Source organism: Desarmillaria tabescens (genome assembly GCF_030435595.1).
Source record: "Desarmillaria tabescens strain CCBAS 213 chromosome Unknown EV420scaffold_14, whole genome shotgun sequence".
NCBI lineage: Eukaryota > Fungi > Basidiomycota > Agaricomycetes > Agaricales > Physalacriaceae > Desarmillaria > Desarmillaria tabescens.
In genome coordinates, this window is record NW_026848313.1 from 909,371 (window position 1) to 936,603 (window position 27,233).

Genomic DNA, 27,233 nt, shown 5'->3' on the forward strand with positions numbered 1-27,233 from the left:
CGGAAGTTATGTCCGTTTGTCAGCGTTTGCCACCGTCATGCACCCAACTGGCCTGCCTGATGACGGCGTGCTCGTCCAAATCGCGTCCTACAATACCAACCTTCAAGGTAACCTAGGCCTTCCTCAAGACCTTGTTGACTGGCTATCGCCTACCTTGCAAGTTTCGACTTTTCTCTCTCGTTCGCCCCGAGCACCGGACATCATCGCTGTTGGCTTTCAGGAGCTTCTGCCGCTGCATCTTGGGCGTATGTATACACCGCAACTTACGACCACTGCGCAGCTGACTCCATTCTGTAGTCTCTGGCCTCTCCAAGTCCGTTATCGACGACCGCAATGCCCACATTCTTTCCCAGCTCGAAGCACATGCCCCCAATAAGGAACGATATGCGCTCATCGCAAAGGTCGTCAATGTTGGTGTAGCCCTGCTCGTCTATGGAAGAGACGACGGTATTGCAAAGACAGTCTGTGACGTTCAGACCAGCTGGACAGGGTGCGGTCCGTTATACATGGGCAACAAGGGCGCAGTTGGCGTCCGTTTCCGTGCCCCAGGAGAGAACGGAAGTGTTGGTGAGGTCTACACGTGAGTTACTTGCCTGCTTGCCTATTGCCGCATTCAGTTACTTCATTGTTTATCAGATTCGTCTGTGCCCATCTCACGGCTCATGCTGAACATCTGGCAGAGCGCGTCACCGACTACAACCAAATCGTCAGCACCCTTCTCTTTCCCTCGTCGTCGTCTCCTCCAACCACGATCTACTCGACTTCTCACTTGTTCTTCCTTGGGGACCTCAACTTTCGCCTCTCAATACCGCCCTCTCATCCTCTGCACGCGTTCTATACAGAACCAGACGTCGCAGCCGTCTTGGCAGCCCAGAATACGCGACAGGCCCTGAAAGAATTCGACCAGCTTCTGACCGAGCGACGAAAAGGAACCATCTTTGTTGGTCTTCGAGAAGGGCCGTTTTGGAACTTCAAGTGCAGCTACAAGTATGATGTTGGCCAAGTAGACAAGTATAGGTGGGTTCCGTCCATCGTTCAAAAGGAGCGCTGATTTCATTTCATCAGCGAGAAACGGGTACCTGCATGGACAGACAGGATTATGTATACCACCTACACTGACTCGCCAGATACCCCCGATAATTCTAGCATCACAAACTTGCTCTACACTTCTGTCCCCGGATACACAGCCTCTGATCACGTAGGTCTTATCCTGGTTCCTCCTTCTATGTCTGACTTTGTCCTAGAAACCCATCGTTTCGCTACTGTTCATCCCTTCTTGTGCATCAGTGACGACGCCCACGCCACCAGTCCTTCATCTCCCTGGCCACTACTTCCCGACGCCGGACCCTTTTGCAACATACAAACGCTATACTGGCCGCGTTTTCGACAGGATCATCGGTATCATCTGGTGGATCTTCACCCTATTCGGTGCAGGTTCCGCGATTGTGGGAATTTTCAACTTTTTCCTCGGTATCGGGGCGTGGAGTTGGTGGCGTTCAACGCCTTCGAATAGTTCTGTATGATCTCGGTTTTTGCGGACTATTTATGTATGGATAATTTATGTGAGATTCTGGGTAAGAGCGCTTGTTCGACCATCGCCTTTTCCTGCTCATCTCTTCGTTTCCAGTGACTTTATTGCGCACCAGCATATGTCTGATGATCTAAGCAAATAGCTATGTACTGCCTGACTCTTACTGATAGCGCAGAACAAGCTAACTCTGTGTACTCAAAAGTATTTACAGTGTACTTAGCCGGTTGTCAGTTGTATGCTGTCAGTTTGTCTTCATGGTATCATTCAGATTGACTGTTGTTTTCCCAACTTCAGCTCGATGCCATAATTATGCGTATGCTTTTCAAGATAAGTACAGCTGGCAGAATATGTACAGAGTGCAGAGTCTGACTCCCGCATACGCTCCCAACTACTGCCCTCCATAACGACTGTTGGCCTAACTCAGTTCGTCATCAAAATCATCACATGAGAAAGGAGACAGTTGAAAGAATTTTCTGACAAGACAACCTTGAGATGCTACGGGGCGCGCGACTTTCTTCTGACAATTATATCAGTCATAATCCTCTATAGAGTCGCTTGAATTGAAAAGTACGATTTGTTCAGCGCCACCGCCTGGCCGCCAACATGTCGTTCATTTCCCCATTTTCTCTTCACTCTGTGCTTCAAGCTTGTTGTTGCCTTTCGACTAGCAGCTCTCTTTTTTTCCTATCATTGATCTCGCTATTGATGTTGTTGAAGTAACTGAATATGTGTGCAATGCTCGATAACATTATCTGCACACTCAAACTAGGCGCTGGTAACCTTATAAGTAGCCTACGAGGGCGTCAGCGCCCAAGGCTGATAGAAACCTGAAAACTCGTAAGCATGTGATTGGTAGGTGTCAATACTAAGGCGTTCCCATTTGACTTCCTGGACGTTGGACTGTCGGACTGAAGAAATAGTGTGTACGATTGTTCTAATCCTGTTGTTTCATGTCTTCATCCCAACTACGACCAGACTGAACATGCAATACCCGAGTCGTGCGACCTGTCCTGAACGAACAGATAGTAGTAGTAATATTATTGACAATGGTGTAGTCACTCGGATCGTGCATCGATCATCCCTAAAACTACGGCCAGGTCAACGCAAGTCCGAACCCGTCCAGAACAGCTCTAGGGTAAGCATGTCGAAATACGTATAAAATGACACCAACTGTCATTCAGGTCTAAGTAACTCGCTGCCGCCATCGCCGCTCTCTCTGCCACTAAGCATGTGCCAAAACGAGTCGAGGACTCGGATTAAGGTTCCCCTACAACGGGCCTACTCCGGTCAAAAACCCGTGTTACCATCTTCGCTTGCCAATGTTCCCTGCGTTAACCTTGGAGCCGATGGACTCTTGAATAGACTTAACACTATCCTCGGAACTTCATACACCCTGGTCACTCCAGGCGTCTCTTCCTTCCCCAAGCACTGCGTCTCCGAATCAAACGAGTATGACTTTGGAACTGCCTATGCCCGTCTCCGCCTGAAATAGTGCAATAGCCTGACCACCATCGAAGACAAACGACGCAAGAGTCAAGCGCGGGACTGGAAGAATCGACAGAGAGCACTTGTGGGAGATTGGATCCTCGTCAGGTCTGATATCTATTCAACAATCGAGTGGTGCCTCATTGGTGGCTTATAAAAGACAAATTACCATGGGCCGTATCGCATGCATGGCTGGACGATGTGCATTTGACAAATGTGCAGACACTCATCAACGGCTACGAATGGCTTGTGCCTTTTCCGAAAGATGCCAACCTGGACTGCATTCGTATCGAATTGCTTAATCTCCGAGTCGGAGCGGAGTACGTGTGGTTGGATGTCCTCTGTTTGAGACAGAGCGCCAATGGGCGGAGGGAGGATAATAGATATGCGCATGGAGGAATGGAATATGGATGTGCCCACCATCGGGTGGGTGTATTCGGGCTCTGAGCAGACTGCGGTATGTTATTTCAGTGGGCTGGGGTTGCCTCTGGATATCAGGATGGCCTGCGACTTGGGTAATGATCGATGTTGGTTCAGACGTGCTTAGACGTTACAGGAGACTAGTCGGCATTACATTATAGGCGGGATACCAGCCAATGACTCGGGAAATCTGGAGGATATCAAGGAAATGCTTGACAAGCAAATGATATCGTTGAAGAATATCAGGCATGCCCTTAAAACGGTTTTTGATGTGCTGATGCACATGCAGACTCGGGTATCAACCAATCCTGCGGAAAAAGTTGCAGGATTGGTATATCTACTGTCCTCGAAGAGCGTACCTGCATACGATGGGACTCGCTCTGTTGAGGATGCCTGGACCGCATTAGTGGATGCAATGCTTGATGGGTATCGTGGGGATCTATTTTTTCTGTATCCCAAGCCTAGGGAGGGAAGTCAACGATGGAGACCTTCGTGGAACCAGGTCATGAATGACGCACTTCCATCAAACAGCGGGAACCGGTGGGATGAGGACGTTCAGTGGGATGAGAGAAGGGGGCCTATCGGTGCTTTGAGGCTGTACTTTGCATCGAAAATGGTGATATACGAGGGTTGGGAGATCCGCAAAAGCGACCAGGAGAGTTGGAAGTCAAAGATGTTGACATGACGGTCCATATATTCAAGATAGTGGCCGCCCACCAACACCCAATATCTGATGGTTCATACACGTTATTAGGTCCCAAAAGACTGGGTAATCGGAAGAAGATTGCCAAACGGCAGGCAGGTTCGAGAAGGTTTCTGTGCACTATGTTCACAGTGACCAATAAGAAAGAGAGACGGCAGCTCGAAAAAATTCGTGGTGCCAGAGAGTTGGTTCAGTATCTTGCCTGAAGCAACTACGAACATGTATTTAATCTTGTTGAATTTTTCAGGGTCAGTAGATCTTCGGGAGACATCGATGTTACGCATGCATACACCTTTTTACGTCTGTGAGAGATTCGGCAAAGAGTGCCTCGGAAAAGTTTCGGTCTTCACGCGGTGATTGAAAATGAAGTCTTAAGGAAATGGCCCTAGCAGGCTCCGGTTTTGTGTCGTACTCCCAGCGATCGATGTCATGACCAGCTACTGTGGCTCACGGTGTCAAAGATCTCCATTGTTATAAGAAAATTACGCCTTGGTAAATGCTACAGTGGTCTTGTTAAAATGGTGCAAGCGGTCGAAGAAGATAAACTCACATCAGAACGTGATATTAAGCGTTGACAATTTATAACTTATACAACGAGTCCCTGCAAAATGCGCATTTGACTTGAACGACTTGACAGTATGAGGTTTGATAAGGAATGACCACAATAAAGCAGGTGGCTTTGGAGGCCCTGCTCTGGCTGAAAGAGAAGCAGTTTAGCAACTGAACGATGAGTACCGATGAATACTCACCTTTCATTTCTGAATGTATCGCTGAACGTGGCTCCGGCAAAATTACAAGTACCTGGACGTCCGGGATAAATGGGTAATTTGGGGGGTCGGGGCCGCTTCTACTGGCGGAAGATTGTAAGAGCTGCTTCACGTAGAGTGATTCGAAGTGATATCCACCCAAGCGATACCGGAGGTAACATAACTTTCTTAGTCTCCAGGAGGGTCAAAGTATAGCGAGAGCGTAGAAAGGCAAGTCAGCATTGTGATGTGATGAAGTATGCAAGAATTCCGTCCAGAAAGTGGGTTTTCAGGGAACAAGTGGAACGTTGAGGCAGAACCAATCCAGTAATTCGATAGATGGCAGTCATCGATAATCGATAGAAGGCTATTACCAAGGCAGAAATGCCAACTGGCACGCTTCTGGGCGACTTGTTGCAATTATTACTGAACCATGAGTGCCCAATCACGATATGTTTGAATGGACAATTGATCTAGAGCGTTTTCGTGACCGCTTTCTGCTTGATCAGGCAGAGGCAATTAGGTCCATCTCGTCGCCTTCGTAACAGTAGAGGTCTTCCCTAAGCCACCGAGGAGGACTTGAAAATCTTGTTCAGGCTTCCGTTTCGGACCAGAAATAGTGTTAAGCCTTCGACTGAAAAATCGACAAGTCCTTGACGAATATCGAACGGGTCTCACGAGAAAGGTTCTGCTCCACTAGGCAGAAAATTGAGTGGGCGAATTTAGGAGTTTCCCTCACAGAGCACCAGGATCAGGCAAGCGTAGACGAGCTCGAGGCAGTAGACTCTAATCCAGAGGACATTTGGAAGCAGAACGATGGATACACAATCCGTATAGTCTCCAAGTTCGTCTTCGGCACGGGGAAAAGCCAAATTCGAATATGTAGCCGATGAACACTTTCGGGACGGACGTCGAACCGGACACTCCTAGGGAGGAATTTGAACTTGATTTGAACCCCAGATCTGGCTTAAATTTGGCTAAAAGGTTTTCACTTGGAAAATACGAGATTAGTAACAAGAATCGAAAGAAAGAGTTTAATAATACATACTGGGTGCTGGATTTTAAAGCGTAAAGGAACTAGAGGAGTAGAAATTTAGTGATAAATGAAAAGTGAGGTCCTTGAAAGACTTTGAACGAGTTCTTCAGGAAAGTTCTTGCTCCGCTCGGCACAATAATTGGATTTGGCAGAGTGCAAGGACGCCGCTAGGTCTGGCATCGTCGGACAAACAACAAGGCAATCCGGAGGACCCAAAAGAACCTAAAATTCAAACCGCGACGAATTGGGAATGAGCATTTTGCACGGTGGCAGTTCAAAAATCGACACGGGCGATTTGTGCGATAGAAACTTCCCTGGTAGGCGGAGAATTATGGTCATTAGCAAGGGAATATTCACGAGAAAGAGAAGACAGACGGTGAGGAGTCAGGAGCAGTCGAGCGGCAAGAAAATGCGATCGATAGTTTCCGAGGGTTCTTGATTTGTAACCCTATTTCTGCAATCGCAATCACCACCACCAACGACCGTCGACATCGCCAACACATTGCCAGCATCGTCACTCACGATGGAGGGATCTCTTTCAATCTACGTCCACACAGATGGATTTCTCTCGCCAATATGGTTCACTTTGTCGATTTTGACGACGGATTGCTCTTGCACATCGCACCTCTTGACGGGCTCTTGAAGCAGATAGTTGTATCCGAGTTTCAGGCATTGCTCTTGGGCCATATCGGCGATGAACAAGACTTCGAGAGGCAGAAATGTCGGGACCAGTTGACGGCGACAGCACTCAGACACAACCTCACGGTTCAATAATCGAGATATTTGGCCAGTAAATCTTTGGAACGAAGGGGATGCTCTTCTTGACGCTTACAGCGAGCAATACAGACAGCTAGCAAGATAATTGACCCCAGGAGCACGGAGGATGAGGAGGCGACACTCTCAAAGCTGGATTCTCAGAGAAATTGGGTACGGTCAGACGGTATGTTGCTGTATTCTTGATTTGCTTCTTGAAGGGTAATCTTGTGTCTTGTAATCCAGACGAATACCGTGGCGTTGAGTCCTTGAGGTCCGTGCGTTCCTACTAGGTCGGCCAGATCAATATTCTTGATGAATCTTGCGAAAAGGCGAGTCTTGTCTTGACGATTCACTCCAGTATAGGGCATCTGAACGATGCTGTTCATTTCAGTGGTGGTAGTACATCACTGATACAGGATAACACGACATACACACGGCCCCGCGCTTTTATTGATGTGACACAAAATGACTCACTCTGTCACATCACACCTGCGGCACGCGTCCGCGTTAATTCCCCGGGCGGCTGCAGGGCAAAACACTGCAGGGATCTGAATTCAAAGGACAAGAATTTATAATATTAGAGGGTACGGTGTCTTCAGGAGGGAGAGACTCACCTACTCGTACATTCTGCGCGAGGATGTCACTGTGTACTTGGGGCAAGAACGAAAAACATGCGCCCTGGACCGACGACAGTTTCTGCGTTTTGGATCATTGACAGCCGTATTTGTTTCAAGATACAGCGGTACAGCGGAACAGACCAAAAGTCATCTGGGCATTGTATTCCCGACGTCTTAGTCTGCGTGCTTGTCTTCGTTGTTCGGCCTCGAGGCTGTCAGGGCGCTCTGCGACGCGCTCGTTACAAATTGAATCCAATTTTCTGGATCAAACACCTTTCATCGGTGGGAACGTTCCGAACGGCGTCTACTGCTGTCGAATGGATACCTCCGTATTGTGTCGATCGGTGTCCAAAAGAACATTCTTTGACGAGGGCCCTCGCGACTGTTTTGTGGTCCGGCCTCACGCATATTCAAAAAGGATAATGGCAGAGGCATCTTCGGCTCCTTTGCAATATCTTTTCACGAAGCCAGAAAGCCAAAATTTTCACCATATAAATCCAGTGATATCTCTCTGCCGTTCTTTCATCATCAAAATGCCTTGTTATCGCTCCTGCAAGAGAATGGTCCCTCGTTATATACCTGCCTACGACGAAACTCGTCAAAATTCTTCCTCTGTTTATTCACCATGCGACCTGTCGTATGCCGCACGCCACCAACCGTACTACTATTCCCATAGGTTCACGGTACAACATTGTTTGGCCTCCATAGGTTCCCGGTTCCTAATTCCTTTCAGTTTGAACCAGAGACTACAGAACCAGCGGTGCCGCAGACACCAGTAATCGTCCCTCAGGACGCCATAGTAAGCCAATTGCAATCCCTCACTAAAGTTTGCCCTGATTGTTCTAGGCTACTACTTCTTTTCACTATGATCTCAATGATGAATTTGAGCTCGACGAAGAAGAAATAGAGCTATCTGAGGAAGAGGATGACGAGGATAATGGAGAGGAAGAAGTCGAAGTCGAAAACAGAGCGGCGCAAGCAATTCTTGCCGCTGTGCTGGTGAGCACGGTAACGTCTTCCTCGTACCCAGTCCTCATCCGAGATGTCCTAGGCATATGTCATACCCGCATTGCTGGCCTTTCTTGTGTGGGTATTCTACTTCGCCTGATGGATTTCTTTGCTACTGTGGTCTTCCCATATGTGTACTCTACTTCGTTGGTAATCTATTTGTTTCTTGGGCAACTTCGCTATGTCTGGCTGGAGCAGAATGAGAGACGCAAGTTCATTGTTTACAACCCCCTCTACGCAACGACGCGTCTGGGCCGTTGAGTTCATCGCCAACGCCAGTACAGGATCTACTAAACGACGTTATGAAAATAACAATAGCAGCGTGAGGACAGCATCATATATATATTCTGGCAGAACTGGTGGTTCACGTTCTTTCGCCAATTGTCATGTCCCATTATCAGCCATGAAAAATGGGACAGACCTTTGCGCTTTTTTTTCGACTTCGTCAGCCGTGAAGCCTCGTGAAGCGTGCTTAGGTCATGTATCGCGGTTCTTGGAACTTAGCTGGTAGCAACAGCGCCTGTACTAAGTAACCCTCGACTTGTAAATGACTCAATGAATGGTGGTGTAAGGAACGGTCCATCCACACGTCTGCTGCGTTCCGAACTACCTCTAGGTAAAGAAGCAGAACGAGGCCTTCCTTAAACGTAAGAATGTGAGTGCCGGTGCATTCTCAAAACATCCTTGAAACAGACTCTCGAGTAATAATAATATGCTTATATGAAACTCGGACGGCCACCGTTAGGCGAGTAACAAACTTTACAAGTCTAAAGACTCATCACCAAGTGGACAGTCAAACCAAGTCACCGAACGTTTCAATGTGAGCCCTAAGGACGCCGCAGAGCAGAGTCGTTTATGATCCTACTCGGACAGTTGAAACCGTGATGTTGCGTCCGCTCTGCACACGGCGAGAAAAAATTCAGAACGATATCATCGCTCAAGAAAAGCTTTTGGCCTTAGACATAACTGTATGCATTGTTATCATGGATGGGGCAATACAAGCATATAGTAGAATACGACGCCGAACCGCACTCCCCAAAGGACCCCTAGTTCATTTGCCGAATGAGGGCGTTGATGTTGGTCTCGCGGTCACCAAAGTCACCACCCTGGACGAAATGCTTGAACTTCCGTGTCCTCCAGCCACCATTGGGGTTGGAGAGCTTGAACGGCCACAGGAAATTCGATGCCTATACCAAGATATCAGGAAGTGAATGTTATATAGAAGGTGGTACATACCTGCTTGAAGTTGGGACCGGCGGTAGAAATTTCGTGGACAAGGTCCTCGATACAGAGGATGTTGTACTTGCCAAGAGCCTCTTCGATGACGGCGTTGTTGGAGAGGGGGATGCGTTGCTTGTCAACCTTCCCGTAACCGCGCTTGTAGATCAGTTCACGGACGGACTTGAGGTTGGGCTCGCTAAATTGGTGAATTAGAAAGGTAACCAAGTCAAAATATTCATACATACCCGTAGGTGATATAAGGCTCAACAAGACGGAGCATCTGCTGCGTAGCCTTCGTGACCTTGACGAAGACACCATTGTTAATCTGCAGAAGTCGGAGGAGCTGGAGAATTTTTCGGGGCTTGGGGGCGATCTCGTTGATACTGGATAGTCAATGTCAGCACCGACCGTGCAGAAACAAAACAGGCAGACGCACCCCCTAATCCTAACCACAAAGTACACCTTGGGTTGGGCAGGAACGTAAAAGTCACCGGCCGTCCGTGCCGCCCGTTTCAGTCTGATCTCCTCCCTCTCCTTTGCCTGGTATTCCTTCACATAAGCCTCAGCACGCTTGAAGATGACCGTTCGTTTGGCTTTCGATGCCTAGAATCAAGTGGTCAGAAAGGAAATCATAGCAATACGCAGACAGGTCAGTCCCGAAAGATGGTTAATTAAAGGCAGCACCGCGCGATAACGCTAGCCTTATGTCGAATGGTATCGTATGCATCATAAAACAAAGCGAAGCACAGGAAACTCGAGCCTACCTTACGGGCAGCAGCAGCGGCAGCTAGGCGCTCTTCACGAGCCTTTTCATTTTGTTTCCTCTTTTTCAAGAGGGTTTCGGGCACTTCGATTGCCTAGGATGAGTTGAGCGAAAAATTTTGCATATTGTGATATGAACATACCGAAGCGGTGGGGACGCTAAGGTGATACGAGAAGGGCCTGTAAGCAAGGCATGCAGCGGCAAGGAGGCGGGATACTCACGTCGTCGGGGCCATAGAAATCTTGAGGAACGTCGACGCTTTTGGGCCTTGGTCGTAAGTTAGGTTCAGTTCGGTGGCTACTGTACAGTCTGACAAATACTTTCCCACAGTAGTAGCCGGCGGGAAATCACGTGACCCTTCTATCAAGGGTTGAAGCCAAAAATAATTAAATAATTATTCAAACATCTCTCACTCGCTAATTGCGCTGTAGCTGAGTGCAATTTAAGCGCCGGATTGCGGTTTCTACCGCCTATCCACAGTTCGGAACTTCTATCATCACTCTAACATCTAGAATGGCCCGCCGAGACAGTTCTTTTTGCGATTCTAACCTTGTGATCAACATATCAAGCCATTACATTTTACCGCCCGAGGTTCCGTGCATGATTTGAACATTACGGTTGTATCGCTCGTTTTCTCAGGCTGTAGCCTGCTTATAAAAAGGCAGAATGGCTCTCCTTACACGGCTACTGCCATGCTGTTCCTCCCATGGCGCACCTGGGCTGTCTTGTTTCCACTTGTGAAACTTGTACCGTTGGTTGCTTCTCAAGTAACGCAGGTAACCTGCAACGCGTCCATTGACTCCAATTGGGTGGGTTGCGTTGGATTTTGTACTATACACCGCTAAAGCATTGATATCAAGTCATACAATTCCCTTAATCAAAGTTCCTGCGTTGTTGCGTCATATCTCGGAGGCGTATGCAACTCTGGGAGTGAGTATTTCCATATTCTATGTCCACATCAATGTTCAGGGCATCTCGTAGATTTTACTGTCACTCCTTTGAGCGAGGGAGACCTCTACGCTGGTCCCACTCTTGCACAGGCCAATAGCTGTCGATGCAGCTCTGTGTTCTATTCTTTGATCAGCGCCTGTGCGCTTTGTCAAGGGCGCATATATGAAAGGTGTTGATATTTACATGTTCGAATGGTTGCTCGCATCATTTACACGAATCTAGGTGGTCTCTTTTTCATACCAACTGCACCGAGAATCTAAATATTCCAGTCGGAAAGTAAGTTTCCATATGTTCAATCACACTGGAAGAACAGACCTTTACGATGATAGATTTAACGATGCTATACCTGCACAAACGGCGGTTCCGCATTGGGCGTATCAAAATGTCTCAGTATGCTGCCTAATTCTTAAGAGCATCAAAACCGGCGTTAACTTCCACCCTAGGTGACTGATACTTTTGATGAACAAGAGGCTAGGTCAGATTCAGGCAAGCCAACTGGTTTTTTGAACTCAGCAACCGACTCAATCGCTGCTATTGTAGATGCTCCTGAGTCTACCGCCCAGCCTACCTCTACATCAACATCAACATTCCCGTCTGCATCCTCCGGCGTAACATCCCAGAAACGTACAAACGTTGGCGCCATTGTTGGAGGTGTCATTGGAGGGGTTGCTCTTATAGCTTTACTTGGATTAGGTATATGGTTCATACGGCTGCGCTTCAGATCGAACCATGAATCGGAGCCCATTCTCGCTGCTGATATGGACACTCATCCCCGCAACTTTATCACCTTACCTGTAGGCCAAGCCGCTCCGAAGCTATATGTAAGATGTCGATGCTGTTTTTTTTTTTTAATTGCCGAGACTCATTGTATGCCCAGGATCCTTCTGATCCGAGCACTTATCCTATATCTTCGCCATCTCCCGTGTCTTCTGCGAACACACATACATATGGAACACATCAAACCGTGGCATCCGCTTACTCCGGACTTGCTCTCCCCTCCAATCGTACGTATTCTGGTGTTCCCGAGCTGTGATTCCATCGCGTTCCATGATCTTTACCACTTGCTTGTCGTGTGTAATGATATATTCCCCTGATTTTTCTCATGATCCACCGGGCGCTTCAACCTACTTCTATGATTCCGCTCCTTTTCCCTTTTGTTCATCAGACCTCCTTTTGAGGCTGTCCGAAACTGGATGCTACTAAATGTGACCAGTGATACCTGAATCGTACACTACCGTTTGGTCAGATTCGCAAACGATGGCTTTGAGTGTGTCCCTCCTGTTATTAATTCTTCCTGCCCTGAGTCCGTGTCTCGTGAGAGGCCAAACGACGAATGCCACCTGTGTTTCCTCGTATGGTTGGGTGAGTATGAGCTACCACATATCTATACAAGCTTCTCGCGTTGAGACGTTCTTCTAGGCCAACAATACTCTTGGACAGTCTCCTTGCTTGGTCGCGGCATATCTCCAGACTGCATGCCTCAATACATGTAGGTGCTGTTTAACCACTGCAACGTTGATGTACAGCTCAGCTCTAATCCTTTATCATAGCGTTCATCGTTCCAGCACTGCCTGAGGGCACCCACTACACGGGTCCCAGCACTGCACAGGCCGATCTGTGCAAATGCAATACCGTCACATACTCACTCATCAGTGCTTGTGCTGATTGTCAAAATCGCCAATTCCTGAACTGGGGCAACTGGACGGCGAATTGTGCAGTGGTTGCTATAGGCTTGTACGTCGGATTTTCAATACGATGGGGACGAGTATCGAGATTGGTTGTTATAGATTCCCAAAACCCGTTCCCGCTGGAACCGTCATCCCGCAATGGGCGTATATCACCATCAACTCGGTACGGTTGCGCTTGACTTGTTAACCTGCCCCTGACAGGGTTCTCCAGACTAGTGACCTGTACAATGGGGAGGAAGCTGAAAAAATTGCGGAAGAAGGCTCGTCGACTGTTAGCTCAACAGCGTCAACTTCGCTCTCAACAGCTTCTACCCTGTCATTGACTACTTCCTCGACACTGCCTAGCAATGCTGCTGCAACAACAAGTACATCTTCGAGCGGCTCCAACGCGGGAGCCATCGCAGGAGGCGTGGTTGGCGGAATTGTATTTCTGATGGGAACGTCACTTGTGATGTTCTGGTTCTTCCTTCACCGTCGCCGGCAGGCACGTTCAGCTGCAAGACCCTCGGACATGGTAAATTATGCTGACAGTAACCGCGTCTCCTCTCCTCCGATGCAAGAGACCTTGACTGACCGACGAGGGCCATCTCCGTTGTCGACCGTCGTATCGCCGTACACATATGTTCGTGGTTCCTTGGATTTATCAATTGTTTTACTGATGGTACTAATTGAAGGAACCCTCGCAAAGAAGTCCATCTCCTCCGAGTCCATCAGTACATGCAACATCTGCAGTTCACACGACTTTTGGTTCTATAGTATCTCACGGATACTCCGGTGCTCCCGAAGTATAATGAATGTAACGTTAGCTATGCCGTAAACGCTGTATTGCAAGCATCGCCTCAACAGAATCCGTCTCTCACACCGTCTTCTCTACCATGAGTGCGAGCGATTATCTCAAAACAAAATGATGAAAGTTTCTTGTTCCAGTGTTGAAGATCATTATGGATGGAATCGTCCGGCAAGTTCGTATAGGTCCACAACGCATTCCTTTAACTCCCATTCGATCAAGTGACTGATATCTTTTCAGCGCAGAATCGCCCGGGAGCTATCCATGTTGTTTATGCGTGCTTTAGCGCGTCTAAAATAGCCCTTACCGCTAGGGCAGTTCATGGGATGTATTGGCCTATCATCCTGTGGACCGCACAATCCGGTAGCTGTTTTGGTCCTTCTATAGGTTCCCGGAATCGGATTAGATCCCTAGAATCCTGATGGGAATGAGAAACCCCTTGGATAGCCCTTCTCATGTTCAGAATCTGTCGTTTTTGCATTTTCGTGCTAAAGCTCCTCGTTAGCTTGCACTTTTCGATCACGGGGACAAGCTCTAGTGCCGCGTCAAATGTCACCTGTTTACCTTCGTATAACTGGGTATATCATCAACCGCCTGCAAGTTGAGGTGTAACTAACTTGTTCTTACTGCCGCAGACCCACAATGACTGTGATCAAACGCCTTGTGAGGTCGCTGCTTGGCTTATTTCCCAATGTACCGACCAACGTACGTCATCCTCTACCAACTATTCCACTGACGCCACAGGGTATATCATATGCATTTCACAGCTTTTACACTTAACCCGCTACCAGAGAACACACACTACTTAGGGCCAACGTCTCCGCAAGATACCAACGAATGCGAATGCAGTTCTGTTGTTTATTCTCTTGTATCTGCCTGTGCAGTATGCCAGGAGAGGAATTATCTATCGTAGCCTTTGTTTCCGTCTTTGTGGACACTGAACTAAAGACCATCAGATGGGATGCGTGGAAAGCGAACTGCTCTTCGGTCTATTACTCTATGTATGTATGAACCGCCGGCAAGAGGACCGTTTCCAACTCAAAACATGGCTCTAGTTTTCCTAAAAACATACCAATCCAGACGACGGTTCCCGTATGGGCATATGCCAACTATTCAGTTGCGTAGCTATCTTTCGCGATTAGGTCTGATCAGCTCATCTTGCGTGTAGGACCTTGATGAATTCGATGTTTTTACTGCTCAAAGTCTAGCAAGTGAAAGTAATGTCATTCCTTTCAATCAAAAGCTTTTTCATCCTAAATTGTCTGCACAGAACAACCCGACTCGTCGTTTATACCAGAGCCTACTACATCAAATAACCTTCAAGTACCTCATCCGGCTAGTACCACAACGACAACTTCGAGTTCGACAACGACAACACCTACGGTTATGACAACGTCTGCCGATTCGCCTAGCCCCACGACAAACGAGAAGAACGTCGAATCGGCAGCACGAAGCCGTACGATCGGTATTGTTATCTGGGTTATCGTGGGACTTGTGGCAATCCTAGGATTAAGCATTTTGTCCGTCTATCTCACGAGACGGTGGCGAAGATATCAAGAGAGGAAGCTCCTCACCCCGCGGTATCACGCCGTGCATTCTCGGGAAAATTCTCAGCCTGAAGAGATGAAAGAACTCGTGCGTACCACCGCAAGGTACTTTGGCTCGTTCAAGTTTGCCGTTGTGTGCTAGGCACTGATCCCGTCCTTCTAGCTCAAGAATATCCATTCCCAGCATGATTCCTTATGTATTCTTTTTACTGTGACACTTTGTGCACTTACCTACAATGTTTCTGTTCCTAGCCTCCGAGCGACGCTGGTTCTGTATTACAGCTGTCGCCTGCGGTGGAATCATCTACCTTTTATACTTCACTTGAGGAGGGAGATGTGACAGTGAGAGAGCGTGGTGGGGCCCCGCCCGCTCAATGGCATTACACGCCACAGCGGTTTTTAGCATAATCGGTATGTGCTACACTCCGGTAACTTAGAAGGACTTAATATCTGGACAATTAGGTCTGCAATGTACGTGTATGCAGTAATATGGACATATAAACTCTGTTCGTGTATGTTCTCATGTAGACAGCTTACGATCGATGCATTTATTCAGTGTGTACGATGGAAAGTCTGCTTGCCTTCTAACCAATATTATAGTATACAAGTGCACGACGACTCCCCTTACTAGGGTATAAGAGATCGCCTAGTCTGACCATTAATTAATACAAAAAAAATGCCGCCTTATCTCAAAGCCCAGGTGGAGATTTCTTCTAATGAAGACGATGAGAAATGATCCATCCAGTCATCGCGCTTAGCTTACCTGAAGAGTAGGAAGTCTTGACACTTCCTCTACGTCGTCCTTGCTCTTGTTGTCCTTGTCCTTGGATTCGGACGCCACTTCTTCGTCATGACTGCCTAGACGACGTTCACGTCTTCGGTACGTCCAGATACCGACCAAGCCAATGATCGCCATAAGACCGAAGACGCCGCCTGCAATACTCCCACCTACGACGTCACCGTGGTTAGAACTACCTTCCTGAGTGGGAGTCGGTGATGGTGTCGGAGTCGTCGTAGGTGCAGTCGTTGAGGTAGGTTGTGGTACAAAGGTTGATTCCGTGGCGTCTGTCCAACGGCTAATTAGTATTTTTGACATGACAGGCAGGGCAGCGAGCACTGACTCGCGTCCTGTTTCGCTTGGTTGATGTCAAAGTTGTCCTCAGTCTACATCGGAGATATCAGTACAAGTCATGACGGATAAAATTGTGCCGCGTTACTTTTACGTCGAGGTATGCCCAGGCAGGCACGCGAGTGCCATTCGGTATTGGCTCGGGGAAACTGATATGCAGAAGTCAACATCGCGTCAGGCAACGCGTCAGGGGATGTAAAAAATCCTACCCTCCAATAGCTACAGAAGCACAGTTGACACGCCATTGGCTCCATCTATGGCAAATGAGGGTGCATTCGTAGAACTGGTTGTGACGCAACTTACTGAACAAATGTTCGATTTTGGCAGGCCGCACACGCGCTGATGAGGGAATAAGACACGGTGCTACATTGACAGGGATTGGCCGCGTCGACGCTTGGGCCTAGATAGTGAGTCTGATCGGGTAAAGATTGGAGGGTATACGCTAATAAATAGACATTAGATGCTAGTACCGTAAAGAAGGCGACTATAAACTTACATCCGCCGTTGCATATACCTAGCAGAGAGGATGCCACATCACAAGGACTCTGCGAGACCGAATTGAAAGTCTAACAAGAAAGAAAATGTCAGTTTATTTGTGCCTCTTAATAACTGTTCATACCCAGTGAAAGTCAGACAAGGTACAGGTAGCAGTAATATTCGTCTGGCCAATGACTCCTAGTGGGATAAAGACGGTGAGAAGCAGCACAGAGAACGACCGCATCTTGGAGGGCATTGGCAACTTCACGTAGAAGACGTCTGGCGGTCTTTTAAGAGGTACGAGATATAAATTTACATGGCGAACAGGACCTGAGGAAGAGCAGTAATTTCCGTACTGGCCCCGATTAAACTGACAGTTCTCAGTACCTGCACGCGAACTTGAAGGTACGATCCAGGTACTCGGTTTTATATAGTGATGAATCAATGACCACGCGCACGTGAACCTACAGCTTAGAACATTTGTGTTCGACAAACTGACAGTGATTGACCTGGCGATAATATTAGGCCCATCCAATGAATTCGTCGAGGTGTTATCATTTAAAATATCCGACGACTCACACAATACTGTTACAAGATTCTGTACCACTCCTTCTATCTACGCTTCGCCAAATACATGACGCATGAAAATCCGCTTGTGAAGCTTAGCCCCCGCCTCTTCGATCGCAGCGATATCTTCAGATGTCAAATCTGTTACGTCAGGAGTCTTGAGAGTCTCTGTGATTCGCGCTGGCTTCGATGTGGTCCTGTATTTAGGTAAGGAAAAGAAATTCCTCAAAGGGCAAAATTCTGGCCGCACGTTACTACAAGGATGCCTTTCTGGAGGAGCCACTTGGTGTAGACTTGGCTTGGAGAGATCTTGAGTCGCTCAGCGATGCCATTAACGACGGGGTCGACCGGTCCGCCTGGAGCCCGGACAATGGGAGTAAGGCCACCATATGAGGCAATGAGAATCTTGTGCTCCAGGGCGTACTTGTAGATGGGCTCGGCAGCTTTGAATACATATGGGTGGAATTCAATCTGGAGAAACATATAAGGAACGAGTATGATCGGCCAGTTGCGAACTTGCCTGATTTACGGCAGGTAGAATGGTAGCAACCTCGATGACCTCCTTCATATCTTCGACTCTAAAGTTGGATATTCCAATGCTCTTCGTCAAACCTTGGCTCTTGACTTCTTCCATCTGCTTCCACCACGCTTTCAGCTCCCCTTTGGCCGACGTGGGGTCATGGATCAAGAATAGATCAACATATTCCAGCCCCAGCTTCTTCAGCGAGATCACCAGCGTATCCTTGATAGTCTGGCCCTCCGCAAGACTCTTCAACTTGGTTGTCACATAGAGCTCCGAGCGGGGCTTTCCGGATGCCTTGATGCCCGCACCGAGGGAATCTTCGTTTTCGTACATCTGCGCACCGTCGAGGTGCGTCACGCCATTCTCGATGGCTACACGGACAGGCCTCTGCAGCATCCTGCTTATAGAGAGCAGTGCCGGTGCCGAATGCGAGCCAGGGAATGGTGGTGCCGTCGTTGAGGGTGTAGGAGAGCATGTTGGATCGAACTGTAGCGCGCATGAATAGCAACCAGGAGAATCAGACATGGCTCATTATTTATACCACAAATGACGCGATAAGTCGCTCTAACCTTAGTAATCTAAGAATGTCCAGCTGCTCATGAGAACATCTCTACCCTGGTTTCATCAACGCCGCTTTTCCGATGTATTGTTAGCTCATTATTATCGCATCCAACGGCAAGGAGTACGTCTTCAAAGACCATATTGAAGCCAAAAGAAAAGTCAGATAAGGAGGACAAAGGAGAAACCATTTACTCAGAGCGGACCGACAATCGTGCGATGAACGGAACGCTTCCGTCCTCGGCCGAATAAAGGACCTGCCCTAAAGATGCACCCCAAAAGCGCCACGACAACAATTTTTACTTTCTATCTTTTAACAACTACCAGGCGCTGTATATACCACATGTTAGACTGTCCTTTTCTTCGGCAGTCTCTCATCGCGGCGGCCTCAGATAGACGGTGCGCTCTTTGGCTGGACGTCCGTAGTTTTTTCCATGGATGAATTCGGTCACCTAGCGTTCCGACACATATAGCTCAGTATCCACATCATGTATATTTGACTTCTGGTCTTTGAATAGATTCTATTCCTGCCAATGAATGTATCTATGGACACTAGAGAGTCTCCACCACCGGGGACGTATGTGGGCTCTACCTTTCAGTCGGATTTGTTGGTCTCCCGCGAACACGTTCTCAGGATTGAATTTTTAGTCCGCACACAAGTCCTATATAGCCCATCCAATGCGAATCAATGTAAACTGTATGTAATACAGTTGCTCCATAGGCGGTTTTGTACGCTATAGCCGATGCTATTTCTTCGACGAGGCCAAAGGAGAACGGAAAGAAGAACGAGACGCCCAGCATAACAGCAAAATTGCTATACCTAGCAGTTCTCAACTGTTCACGGCGACTTTTGGGACGCTCCCGGTGGATGTCCAAGCTGACGTCTGAATCGCTCTCAGGCTACTCACGGTACCGGTAACAGCGACGAACTCTGATGGATCTGCATGATTCCAAGGCACTGACGGACCCAACTTTTTGGATTTTTTAGTGTAGATGATCACTTGCGAGCCTTGTGATACTGATGAGCGGCTTCGGAGTCAGTGCACCAACAGTCCACGGTTGTCATGAGACGGCGTACTTCGCTCTCAGATGATCCATGATTAAAGCTAAATTAAAGAGCAGTATTTTGATACACTCCGAGGCTCGCCGATGATAGGTACACTTGAGAACGATACACGGCTCCGTTACTTACGAGTGAATACACGACAATCGGGCACGAGCTGTTCTCGGTCGGCGGCCGTAGCATTCGGAAGAGTGACGATTGAATCAAAGCAGGATGATCCTCAAGTTCAGGGCATGTGCCATGTTGTAAAACATGGATCTACGCACATTGACCAGCGCAGACGATCGCGACAACACAAGGAACGCCTGAATCGCGTTCATCTGTGCAAAAGAAGGAAAGAGAGCTGCAGAGTCAATATAATCAAGGAAGAAAACGTGATCTGTTGTCTGTATATACTGGATCATGTCCAAGCCCGTTTGGGTGGCCCAAGGATTCGGACGAACCTGCATGCCGATGTTGGAGGACGAAAAACGACAGCGCCAAGTAGATAGAAGCGAATTAGCAGAAAAAGTCACATTGTCAGCGTACCACCTAGACGATGCCGGCCACCGATAACGACAGTAGCCGTTATCCAACTTAATCGAACGAGAGCATAGTACCAGGATCTGTCAAGCGTAGTTGACTTCCCGAAGTTTGTGTATCATAGATTGTCAGCCTGGTAGCGCTCTGTCGCCCTGCCTGCACTGGAGGAATATGTGGATACGCCCCACTGAAGAATAGGCTCGCCTCGGCGCTTTGTGAAACTCACGTTGAGATTCTCATGTATCATGTGGTATTTACTGCTAAAGTCCAGATAGAGTGCCAGCAGCAATGATAGCCCCCACTAAATACAAATACCATCTCGAGAAGAACATAAATATCATGGTGCAGGCACAGCAGTATAAGTGCGGTGCACTACCTTTCGAGCACGAGAAGATGTTGCTTGGTTAGAGCCTGCCCTAGAAGGCCTGGAAGACTCGTGATGGGAATTCTTGTGCCTGTGACTGCGTCGCGTCTGATGAACAGGAGGTGTCGCACGTTCAGAAGCTGTCCTAGAAGGCCTCGGGGCTGCGGTGCGTCGATGGTGTGTGTATGGAGTCTTATGGATCTAGTTAGTCACGGGCAGACAGGCAGAAAGGTTGTATCTCACAGGCACTGTGGCTAAAATTTGCGTAGTCTGAGGTACTGATCGATACTCCACCAAGTTACCGCGGGTTCTTTTGCTTGGTTTTGGTTTGTGACGTCGTCGGATTACTAGCCATATAACCAATCCAAGTACCGCCAGAAGGACGAAAGCTCCTACGACGGCTCCGATGATTATGCCAGACTTCACTTTTTCAGATGCTGTTATGGTCGGTGTAACACTGCTTGTCGCGGTGGCACTTGGAACCGCCTCTGTGGATTCAGACGCGTCTAAAAATGTGGCCTATGAATAACTAAGCACTACCCGATATAAACGTCGTGGACTTGCCGGTGTCTGAAGCAGCGATTGTCTCATTAAAATCGTTATATATCTAGGAATGAAGTCAGAAGGTACGTCGAGGTCATGTAAGTCGCTTACCGTGACATTCTGGTACGCCCAGTGCGGTACCGCAGTATTTTGTGGAATTTCGCCAAGATAGCTGTTGAAGTGATCAGAGGTTGGTGATTCACGATTTTAGATAACAACTGACATCGATACATAGACACTAGTGCAGTTTGTGCTCCAAGACGACCAGCTACGTGATGTCAGTAAAGGGTGTGAATAGATAATTATGAGCTTACCTTGCATAGCTACGATTCTGGCAGAAAGCGCATGCACTCAACAGAGAATAGTACACGGAACTGCATAGACAAGGAGTGTCGGATCCTTCCCAAGGGCCATCGTAAATTTGTCCTTCTTGCAATGGTACAACCGTGAAAGCTATACAAGACAAACGTGAATCTGAATAGTAGGCCAGTAAAGTGTTTTGTGCGTACTCACTCGAAGAAGTACAAGCGCCCATAAGGGAAGAGGCTATACTGCAGGTGCTCTGATTAAGAGAATTATACACCTAGGCGCCGTAACGTGACTGGGCCAATGAAAACATTCAACATACTGCCTACCCAGCTATGGTCAAACGTCGCATTGCATGTCGCCTCCTGGGCCAGGACCAGCCGCGTCTTGAAGAGGAAAAACAGAATGCCCCAGGCGAACACCAACATGACAACGGAGAAGAAAGTGGGGCCCCGGTTATCTCGTTATCAGCATGTTTCGGAAAAGGTGAGCAAGGGCCTGAAGCTCAAGCGCCTTGTCTTTATATGTACGCCGTTGGCCGCCGAGGGTCGAGAAACGTACAATTTGTCGTGCGCAGTAGCTTCCCCCACGGCACGCCGCACGATCCGACACACGGAGACTCCAAACGCGTGAATAAAGCAAGGTAAATTAAACGACGCTTTTTTGTGAAGTCAAGGCTTCTCAGAGGACGTACGCAACAGCCGGTTCAGCACGCGTCGTGAAATTGGAAGAAAACTGGAATGGAAGATTCTGATCACGGGCCCCTGGCACGCCGAAGGGTCAAGTCCAAATTTGGAGTATTTGTCTCTGTTGTCCAAGACCCTGCGTATGAACGCGTTCACGCTCCTTGTTCTTTAACTTCTCCTCTACTGACGAACGACTATCATGGCATCGCAGCAGCCTCCACTCCAGCTCCTCAGCCTTCCAACGTACAGTACCACCTCATCATCGCGGCTGCAAGCACTTTACTCGAATAACATATCCTGGCAGAAGAATTCGGATCCCGCTGGATTTCACGCGAGCATCGAATGGTGGCGGAGAACTTTTGAAGCTTTTGTCGCCTCTGGGATACAAACCAACATATCTAGCAGACTGGTATTGAATGCCTCTGCGAGGATAAGTGAAAGCCTGAGGGTCGAGGGCGTCGGAAAACCGGCTGGCTTGAGTACAGTCATTGTGAGTCTTCTTCACCACGTTGTCCTCGTCACTGACATTGCCTGTCAGCGAAGACTGAACTAATAGAACCCTCCAGCAGCAAGACGCCACCTGCATTGATTCCTCTTTCCGCTTTCCTATCTTTGCCACAGTCCATCTACGCATCACATTCACTCCTTCATATCCTGCCCTCGCTAGTCGCGTCATATCTGATAGCCAAGCCGTTCTGGTGGGCATTGGGTACAAATAGGTGTCGATGGACTTTTCTTTTCAAACGCTGGGGACTCGAAGTGGCACGGGGAGTATGTCATCATGAGCCTACTAGAACGCGCCGCCGAGAGAATCCTGGCGGAACAGAAGGCAAAATCTGGAGGCCCAAGTGATGGGATATACAGCGTAGAAAGATTCCGCCTGGACTTTGCTGCCTGCATCAACGAGACTCACATTATGAGTGAAATGGATGCGAAAGTTCTTATCAAATTCTTGGAAAGGGATAAGAACATCATTACCGTTGATAAGGAGGTCAGTCATCGTACTCTACGATGTCCTCATTCTTATTTTCTTTTCGTAGGTAATTAAGTTTATCGACAAGGATGCTCCCCCAGAGACGTGGCGAATCACTGCCGTTGATCGAGGCGTACTGGAACTTAAATCGGCCGTCGCCAATCTTCATGGTCAAATCGAAGGCCTTCAAAAGAAGATTGACCTGTGAGTCTTATTCCTCGAAGCTCTGGCTCAACTGACATGCAAAACCTTCTAGTTCCACCCATAAAGCTGCAGAAGCTTTGAGGCAGAAACGACAAGTCAATCGCTCTTAGCTATATTCGATCTCGCAAACAGCTACAAGACGTACTGGTTAAACGACTCGGTGCGCTTGACACGCTAGAGAGCACCCTCATTAGGGTTGAAGCAGCAGCCGCAAATGTTCATGTAGGCGTTTACTGATACTTTGTCGTCATTGAGGCTGACAGCATTTTAGATACTCGAATCATATGCTCAATCTACCTCTACCCTCCGTGCTATCCTCTCACATCCATCGTTGCAACGCGAATCTATCGAGCAAACCATGGAGGCGATGGCGGAAGCCTAATGCCGATGCCAAAGAGATAGACGAAGCCGTACGCATCGGCGGAGACATTGCAGTTGGAACAAATGAAATCTTTGATGAAGATGAATTGCAAGCAGAGCTGAACGGGTTGATACAGGAAAGTAAGGAGGAGGAAGATATGAAAGCCCTGGAGGAGAAGCAACGATTGAAGAAAGACGAATTGACTGTGCAAGACGTGGACGGGACGATTGCTGAGGAAACCAAGAAAATGGCAATCCTCCAAATTTAACTACAACCATCGCACTCATGATATTTAATTACAACGGATAGGTGATTCACTACACATAATACATAAGTTACCTACTTCGCTCGCTAGTGCCGGAAAGACCCATAGCACCTTTGGCCTTTCCCAACATTGATTGCTAAGGATGAAATAAGAAGATCTGCGATGGCAGTTCATGTTGTAACTCACATCATTGTCGTTGGAGTTGCCGCTAACGGTGTCACCCATCTTCTGAGTGCTGGTCTTCTCGCCCTGTGTTGATATCAGCGCACTGCACAACATGTGTGTCATTTTGACAAACCTGGGGCTGGAGCGTAGAGGCCGCAGAGTCGGCGTAGCCTTTCAAATTATCACCCATACGCTCGGTGGCGGATTTCTGACTATCAGGCTGCGAAAATGGTTACAATTAGATGATGCTGCAACAATAAATCGGCAGAACTGACCTTCATAGCCGAGCCAGCCTTGTCAGTGAACCATTGACGGCCAGTGTCAGACATGATATTAATGCGTTTGTTTTGGTAAAGGTTGAAAGTAAAAGTTGTTTGGGTGGTTGAGATGTAAATTCATTGAACTGAATTACCCAGCTTTATATGCTTCGATAACTCCATAGAAGGAGCGATCTGCAATGAACCTGACGTACTTAGTGACGATATGATTCAAACAAAATAGACCGATGAGACCCAAATGACGGTGAGGCTTGGCACGCATGACGCGTCGTCTCGTACATACGATCGTAATTCCATTTCGAGCGCGCATAGTGTACATGGATACTTTTCGTATATAGACTGATAAAGGCAGGTTAAAGCTTAAGACCAACATTGATGTGGACAGCCTTGACTTGTGTATACCTAAAGCCAATAATTAGAACAGATCTTGGCAAGGCAAAAAGGTCACGTACATGTCGATCGCGTACTCACCCAATTCCCTTCCAATTCCAGATTGTTTGTACCCACCAAACGGCATGTTTTTCTCCACAGAGTTAAAGCAGTTAACCTGGAACGCGAATAAGACATTTCACCAGAATCACCACGTCATGTACGAATCATCAACTTACGAACGCCTGTCCCGCCTCAAGAGCATGTGCTACTCGAATCGCACGACTTGAGTTCTCCGTAAAGACAGCACTTGAGAGACCATAGACCGTGTTATTCGCCATCTCGATGACCTCTGTTAACGTGTCAAGCTTGTCCGCAGCCGATGCTGGTCTCACTCACCTTCCTCAGTCTTGAACTTGATGACTGCGGCTACTGGACCAAAGACCTCTTCTTGTACGATCTTCATGTCAGGTGTACACTCCGTTACGATCGTCGGCTGGATAAAGTAGCCCTCTGAACCGTGTCTCGAACCACCAATATGAATATTTGCACCGTCGTTCTTTGCTGAGTCGATGTAGCCCATCACGCGCTACATTCATCAATGGAATGTCACGTTAGACAAAAAATTTCATGGCTTACGTCGAACTGAGTTTGTGAAACCTGTGGGCCGTGTTTCGTGGACGGGTGGAAGGGATCTCCGGTGGCTGACTGGAGAGAACGAGCAGCCTGGGCGAACATTGGAAGGAATTTGTCATATATGCCCTCTTGCACGAAAATCCGAGAGCCAGCATTGCAGTTTTGACCTGACGTTTGGTCAGAGGGATGTAAAGAAAGGGTGTCTTAAGACGAACCCATATTGGAGCTAATAGGAATAAAAGTGAGCGTATTGAAGGCTAACAAAATCCGGATACATACAAAATGCCCCTGGTGGCCCATTTGATCGCTTGCTCAAGGTTAGCGTCATCGAAGATAATGTTTGGGCTCTTTCCGCCAAGCTCCAGAGTCACAGTTTTCAGATTGGACTGTGCTGACGCGATTTGGATTTTTCTTCCTGTAGCTGTACTTCCCGTAAAAGCAATCTTCTCAATAACAGGGTGTTCGCTGATAGCCTGTCCAACAGTATGTCCTAAGAAAGAGTAAATTGGTTGACACAGATCTGCAGATAAGAACGAGGATTACCGTATCCATTTACGATGTTAATGACGCCTGGCGGGAAACCTGCTTCATTACAGAGTCCGGCAAGCCTGAGAGCCGTCAGTGGGGTCAATTCGGAGGGCTAAAAAAAACCATTCAGATAGCCCCACAGCCATATATATTGAATTTCATCCCACCTTGAGAACAATCACGTTTCCGGTAGCTAGAGCAGGGCCGATCTTCCAAGAAATCATGCTCTAAGTGTGGTATTCAGCACTTAGGAAGAACAGTACGGTTAGCAGTACGCGTACCAAGGGATAGTTCCAGGGAACAATTTGGCCCTACACTTTTCTAAGACAATCGCGTTGAAAAGGACTAGTAGGATACATACGACGACGCCATAAGGCTCGTGTCTGGTGTACGAGAGCTTTTGTTCGTTGGTCTAACAATGTGTGAATCAGTAGATGAAAATACCAAAAGGATATATAATGTATTTACCTCGATAGTTTTACCTTGGATTTTATCAGCCCATCCAGCGTAGTAGCGTATAGTATCGATGGTAGATGCGACGTCAGCCATCCTTGCCACTCCAAATGGTTTACCTCGACGCATGGTGAGTAACCATATCTAAAATGTATGTGGGCCAATACATACCGACATTCAAAGCTTCTAAAGCCGCGAACTCGTCCGCGTTCTTCTCGATCAAATCGGCCAACTTGCTCAGCATTCGACCCCGAACACTTCCAGGTACCTTAAGACCCCAGGAGGTCTTGTACGCCTAGAAGACATCACTTAGATAGGATACACTGGTGATAATGATGATCGACAAACCTGTTTTGCTGCCTTGACAGCGATGTCTACATCCTTGTCTGACCCTGCGGAAACAGATGTGATCAGTTTCCCTGTCGCTGTTGCAGACCTCATGAGCTTATTGATAAGTGCCAGCAAGGACCTAGAAGATTCGTACAAGGATTGACCACACTATGAAGGAAAATCGAGTTAGCATTGATCTTCTGCAAACAGTGATAGTCCAGAACTGACTCAATCTTAGCATCACGGTCAACGGGATCAACAAACTCTCCATTGATAAAGAGACCGGTGTTGAAAGTTGATTTGCCCTTGTAGAGCGGGGTATCGAATGTGTAGGTGAAGGTAGAAGGCATTTGGCTAAAAGACTTTCGCTGGGAAAAACACTGATTGATGCAACTGCCTATTTATGAATGTCTTAGCCCGTCTTAGTAACATCCACCTGGTCTGTCTCGTCAGCATCCTTCGATTTCTAATCAGACAGGGTCAGGAATGGGCATGAAGAGTAAAAGCCGCTGCAATGAGTCGTCCGTAATGTTTGATCATATGGCAGACGCGACTGAGTTCGGGGGTTTCCGGACGCACTTTTAATTGACTTGGATTCTCCTTTCCAACCGTGGGGAAACTTATTACCTACCCTTGTGAGTAATACTAATAGTATTCTTGAAACATGATATGCT

The 27,233-nt window shown here is 47.8% G+C and overlaps 12 protein-coding genes across 12 annotated transcripts; 6 read left to right on the plus strand and 6 right to left on the minus strand.

The window, feature by feature from the left end:
• Positions 1-37: 37 nt before the first annotated feature.
• EV420DRAFT_1268654 (Endonuclease/exonuclease/phosphatase) lies at positions 38-1,523 on the plus strand (the record flags this gene model as incomplete). The annotated part of the gene is made up of 5 exons (XM_060467458.1): positions 38-245; positions 298-580; positions 637-1,017; positions 1,066-1,198; positions 1,245-1,523. 5 exons carry the CDS (start codon positions 38-40, stop codon positions 1,521-1,523), a joined length of 1,284 nt encoding a protein of 427 aa, XP_060332014.1.
• A 1,236-nt stretch (positions 1,524-2,759) lies between these two features.
• EV420DRAFT_1479055 (uncharacterized protein) lies at positions 2,760-4,121 on the plus strand (the record flags this gene model as incomplete). Its single annotated transcript, XM_060469543.1, has 4 exons — positions 2,760-2,927; positions 3,239-3,336; positions 3,371-3,473; positions 3,573-4,121. The coding sequence occupies 4 exons, from the start codon at positions 2,760-2,762 to the stop codon at positions 4,119-4,121; spliced, it is 918 nt and encodes a 305-aa protein (XP_060332015.1).
• A 5,131-nt stretch (positions 4,122-9,252) lies between these two features.
• EV420DRAFT_1333325 (60S ribosomal protein L7) lies at positions 9,253-10,558 on the minus strand. Its single transcript, XM_060468838.1, has 7 exons — positions 10,508-10,558; positions 10,429-10,444; positions 10,288-10,380; positions 9,960-10,126; positions 9,769-9,906; positions 9,539-9,719; positions 9,253-9,489 (listed from the first exon to the last, which is right to left on the minus strand). The coding sequence occupies exons 1-7, from the start codon at positions 10,519-10,521 to the stop codon at positions 9,349-9,351; spliced, it is 750 nt and encodes a 249-aa protein (XP_060332016.1). The 5' UTR covers positions 10,522-10,558; the 3' UTR covers positions 9,253-9,348.
• A 134-nt stretch (positions 10,559-10,692) lies between these two features.
• On the plus strand, positions 10,693-12,382 carry EV420DRAFT_292387 (uncharacterized protein). Its single transcript, XM_060481561.1, has 9 exons — positions 10,693-10,903; positions 10,952-11,095; positions 11,147-11,216; positions 11,268-11,406; positions 11,460-11,513; positions 11,567-11,627; positions 11,681-11,723; positions 11,778-12,058; positions 12,115-12,382. Exons 2-9 carry the CDS (start codon positions 10,979-10,981, stop codon positions 12,268-12,270), a joined length of 921 nt encoding a protein of 306 aa, XP_060332017.1. The 5' UTR covers positions 10,693-10,903; positions 10,952-10,978; the 3' UTR covers positions 12,271-12,382.
• Positions 12,383-12,512: 130 nt separating this feature from the next.
• EV420DRAFT_1235783 (uncharacterized protein) lies at positions 12,513-13,427 on the plus strand (the record flags this gene model as incomplete). The annotated part of the gene is made up of 5 exons (XM_060466582.1): positions 12,513-12,599; positions 12,657-12,726; positions 12,788-12,971; positions 13,025-13,107; positions 13,165-13,427. Coding segments are annotated over 5 exons (687 nt in total), but the record flags the coding sequence as incomplete, so codon positions are not given.
• A 455-nt stretch (positions 13,428-13,882) lies between these two features.
• Positions 13,883-15,601, plus strand: EV420DRAFT_292507 (uncharacterized protein). The gene is made up of 9 exons (XM_060481562.1): positions 13,883-13,897; positions 13,953-14,290; positions 14,348-14,417; positions 14,504-14,621; positions 14,669-14,713; positions 14,768-14,828; positions 14,881-14,929; positions 14,983-15,364; positions 15,423-15,601. Exons 2-9 carry the CDS (start codon positions 14,168-14,170, stop codon positions 15,472-15,474), a joined length of 900 nt encoding a protein of 299 aa, XP_060332019.1. The 5' UTR covers positions 13,883-13,897; positions 13,953-14,167; the 3' UTR covers positions 15,475-15,601.
• Positions 15,602-15,674: 73 nt separating this feature from the next.
• EV420DRAFT_292641 (uncharacterized protein) lies at positions 15,675-17,342 on the minus strand. The gene is made up of 8 exons (XM_060481563.1): positions 17,008-17,342; positions 16,885-16,954; positions 16,692-16,830; positions 16,598-16,642; positions 16,477-16,537; positions 16,381-16,423; positions 16,023-16,324; positions 15,675-15,969 (listed from the first exon to the last, which is right to left on the minus strand). The coding sequence occupies exons 1-8, from the start codon at positions 17,119-17,121 to the stop codon at positions 15,949-15,951; spliced, it is 795 nt and encodes a 264-aa protein (XP_060332020.1). The 5' UTR covers positions 17,122-17,342; the 3' UTR covers positions 15,675-15,948.
• Positions 17,267-18,829, minus strand: EV420DRAFT_292350 (NADP-dependent oxidoreductase domain-containing protein). Its single transcript, XM_060481560.1, has 4 exons — positions 17,962-18,829; positions 17,683-17,903; positions 17,445-17,629; positions 17,267-17,374 (listed from the first exon to the last, which is right to left on the minus strand). Exons 1-3 carry the CDS (start codon positions 18,478-18,480, stop codon positions 17,482-17,484), a joined length of 888 nt encoding a protein of 295 aa, XP_060332021.1. The 5' UTR covers positions 18,481-18,829; the 3' UTR covers positions 17,267-17,374; positions 17,445-17,481.
• A 1,422-nt stretch (positions 18,830-20,251) lies between these two features.
• On the minus strand, positions 20,252-22,097 carry EV420DRAFT_292184 (uncharacterized protein). The gene is made up of 8 exons (XM_060481559.1): positions 21,641-22,097; positions 21,519-21,588; positions 21,320-21,458; positions 21,229-21,273; positions 21,117-21,177; positions 21,027-21,048; positions 20,706-20,968; positions 20,252-20,654 (listed from the first exon to the last, which is right to left on the minus strand). Exons 1-8 carry the CDS (start codon positions 21,737-21,739, stop codon positions 20,436-20,438), a joined length of 918 nt encoding a protein of 305 aa, XP_060332022.1. The 5' UTR covers positions 21,740-22,097; the 3' UTR covers positions 20,252-20,435.
• On the plus strand, positions 22,096-23,803 carry EV420DRAFT_1675979 (uncharacterized protein; the record flags this gene model as incomplete). The annotated part of the gene is given in 8 exon segments (XM_060479148.1): positions 22,096-22,487; positions 22,571-22,668; positions 22,688-22,988; positions 23,038-23,174; positions 23,227-23,269; positions 23,307-23,396; positions 23,446-23,504; positions 23,539-23,803. The coding sequence occupies 8 exon segments, from the start codon at positions 22,197-22,199 to the stop codon at positions 23,801-23,803; spliced, it is 1,284 nt and encodes a 427-aa protein (XP_060332023.1). The 5' UTR covers positions 22,096-22,196.
• EV420DRAFT_292742 (heat shock protein 9/12-domain-containing protein) lies at positions 23,446-24,374 on the minus strand. The gene is made up of 4 exons (XM_060481564.1): positions 24,241-24,374; positions 24,099-24,185; positions 23,987-24,049; positions 23,446-23,936 (listed from the first exon to the last, which is right to left on the minus strand). Exons 1-4 carry the CDS (start codon positions 24,292-24,294, stop codon positions 23,871-23,873), a joined length of 270 nt encoding a protein of 89 aa, XP_060332024.1. The 5' UTR covers positions 24,295-24,374; the 3' UTR covers positions 23,446-23,870.
• A 222-nt stretch (positions 24,375-24,596) lies between these two features.
• On the minus strand, positions 24,597-26,909 carry EV420DRAFT_1642012 (aldehyde dehydrogenase; the record flags this gene model as incomplete). Its single annotated transcript, XM_060477305.1, has 16 exons — positions 24,597-24,645; positions 24,696-24,790; positions 24,852-24,964; positions 25,012-25,201; positions 25,252-25,415; positions 25,464-25,474; positions 25,528-25,738; positions 25,792-25,888; positions 25,944-26,003; positions 26,058-26,087; positions 26,138-26,188; positions 26,245-26,348; positions 26,401-26,524; positions 26,578-26,654; positions 26,714-26,727; positions 26,788-26,909. The coding sequence occupies 16 exons, from the start codon at positions 26,907-26,909 to the stop codon at positions 24,597-24,599; spliced, it is 1,512 nt and encodes a 503-aa protein (XP_060332025.1).
• Between the last annotated feature and the right edge of the window lie 324 nt (positions 26,910-27,233).